The following is a 2,357-nucleotide window of genomic DNA, read 5'->3' on the forward strand; positions in this document are numbered from 1 at the left end:
CCTGCATTCATAACCTACATGTTCTAATTATTTTTTTCTCAGACCTGGAAAACAAGATGGTTCACTTTACACAGGAATGAACTGAAATACTTCAAAGACCAGATGGTGAGAAACTTGGTCATACATTTTCCCTTTAAAAATCAGCTCCCTAGTCAGCTCCCTAGATGAAAGGAACATCTGCCTTTAAAATCCCTACGTTTTTCCTTATGAGCATCTGAAACACCCAAATAATGAGTGGAGACATGAGTTCTTTCTTGGTTCCTGATATGAGCTTGGTTCCTGATATTTTGCAAAGACGAGATGTGTATCCCACGAACTTCTCTCTGGGACTGCTAAACTAGGGCAATGGAATTGTTCACTTGCCACAATATATTGGCTGTCTCTTGCAGCAATTTCCCTGTTTGTTAAAAACATGTTCATTTCGTATGCCTATTTCATTAAGCCAGTTTAAATTTATTTTGTTTCTTCTTACTTTCCCTATACAAAATTTCTGAGAAAGCAGAAGTTTAAAAACATAAGAGAAAAATGACTCCCGTGTGTTAAAATCTACCTCCACCAAATTTAAATTGATAAATATATGTCTTCTTAGTGCCTAGTTTCACGAAAGGCCAACTTCCCAACCAGGAGTGTGTGACTGCCTTTGTAGGTTTTCTGTACCCTTGGTGAAAGGAAAATTGACAGTTTCACATAGTGGAAGATTTGTTAGGGGAAAAAGTGATGAAAAGATTTGTGTGTGTTTTGTGATGACATAGGTTTTTGTTTTTAAGTCACCAGAACCAATTCGGACCCTAGACTTAACAGAATGTTCGGCCGTGCAATTTGATTACTCACAGGAAAGGGTCAACTGTTTTTGGTAAGTTGTTTTATAAAGGAAACATTTTTTAAAGTCTTCTTGTCAGACACTTTAGCTGAGGAATAAACATTTACATGTGTTGTCCGTGGCCATGCCACCCTGAACGCGCTTGATCTCATCTGATCTCGGAAGCTACGCAGGGTTAGGCCTGGTTAGTACTTGGATGGGAGACAAAAAAACTATTGTCTTAATGTGTACAAATGTTCTGATCTGAGGTACATGGATTTAACCATTGCAAAGGGAACTGGGGTGGGGGCGGGGGAGTCCTGAACATCATTTTTTCTTCTTTGAATTCTTGTTAGAAAATATAAATCTGGCCTGTAACAATAGCATGAATCTACAGCGTCCTCAACCCTTCTGCACAGTGGCAGGAACAGCTCCATTCATACCAGTTCTACACGTGGCTTTCCCAGGCCCGTTGTCAGTTCTTGTTTCCTTGGGATACTCTAATTAGTGTTCAACTAATATGTATTCGACTAACCATCTGGAGTATCTTACTTTCTTTCTTGTGTCTTATCAGCTTAGTATTTCCATTCAGGACATTTTATCTCTGTGCAAAGACAGGAGTAGAAGCTGATGAGTGGATCAAGATATTACGCTGGAAATTGGTGAGTTATACGAGTCTTCCGGTTGAATGCCTAGTCCTCAGACATAACATGCTGATGATTTGAGACTTACTTGTGTTGAATGAGTCAGACCCTCCCTGAGAATTGCTGGGATGTCTACTTGCAGGCTTGTGGAATAGTCTGTTCATTCTTCTGGGACATGGAAGTGATGGAGACAGGGGTGAAAAGAGAAAGGATAGACCTGCACTGGGGTCTCACTGCAGAGTCTTAGCCTTGCTGCTATCAGCCTTCCTTTAAGTGTGCAGGCTAGCCCAAATTTGCCTGGAGGAGGGCATGTAGGACCAGAAAGAAGGTCGGACAGAGAAAAGTTGATAGATTTCTATAATAGGAAATCCTTTAAAATTGTCAGAGAAGGAAGCTTGCCAGAGGAACTTAATTTAGTTTCCAGTGTAAGCGTTACTTTGCGCGGGTCAAGGACAAAAGGTGATTTATTTTATCTGCTTTCTACATACCTCCCAGGGGGGAAGACAGAATACTTAAACAAATTTACCAGTCTCATACTTTTTAAAATATGTTTGCAAGTTAGTGGGTTGTGAGCCAAGAGCTTGTCTTTAAAGCTTTATAAAATTTCCTATAGATATCATCTTGAAACCATAACTTATTTTCAAAAGTAAACAATTTTTCTTAATTATTTTTATGCAATTAGCTGATATAGAGCATCTTGTTGACTGTTCCTTTCTAGATACTGAAACTTTTGCTTTTGGCTCTCTTTATAGCTTGACATGCAAATATATATACCACTCATTTTGAGATAGTTCCAATGTATTTGATATTTAATGGGAAATATTTTGCTTATGAAGCTTTTGCTCAGATATGAATCAATTTTTTTTATTCTTTCCATTTTGTATTTATGCAAGTGACATATAAAAATTTAGGTA

At 38.3% G+C, this 2,357-nt stretch overlaps 1 protein-coding gene across 1 annotated transcript in view; it reads left to right on the forward strand.

Moving 5' to 3' along the window:
- Positions 1 to 2,357, forward strand: part of DAPP1 (dual adaptor of phosphotyrosine and 3-phosphoinositides 1) — a 41,192-nt gene that overhangs the window by 38,237 nt on the left and 598 nt on the right. The window contains exons 6-8 of the mRNA XM_006918865.3: positions 43 to 105; positions 768 to 853; positions 1,374 to 1,461. Of these exons, the coding sequence (XP_006918927.1) occupies positions 43 to 105; positions 768 to 853; positions 1,374 to 1,461 (237 nt within the window). The remainder of the gene's footprint in view (positions 1 to 42; positions 106 to 767; positions 854 to 1,373; positions 1,462 to 2,357) is intronic.

Source organism: Pteropus alecto, unplaced genomic scaffold, assembly GCF_000325575.1.
Source record: "Pteropus alecto unplaced genomic scaffold, ASM32557v1 scaffold5, whole genome shotgun sequence".
NCBI lineage: Eukaryota > Metazoa > Chordata > Mammalia > Chiroptera > Pteropodidae > Pteropus > Pteropus alecto.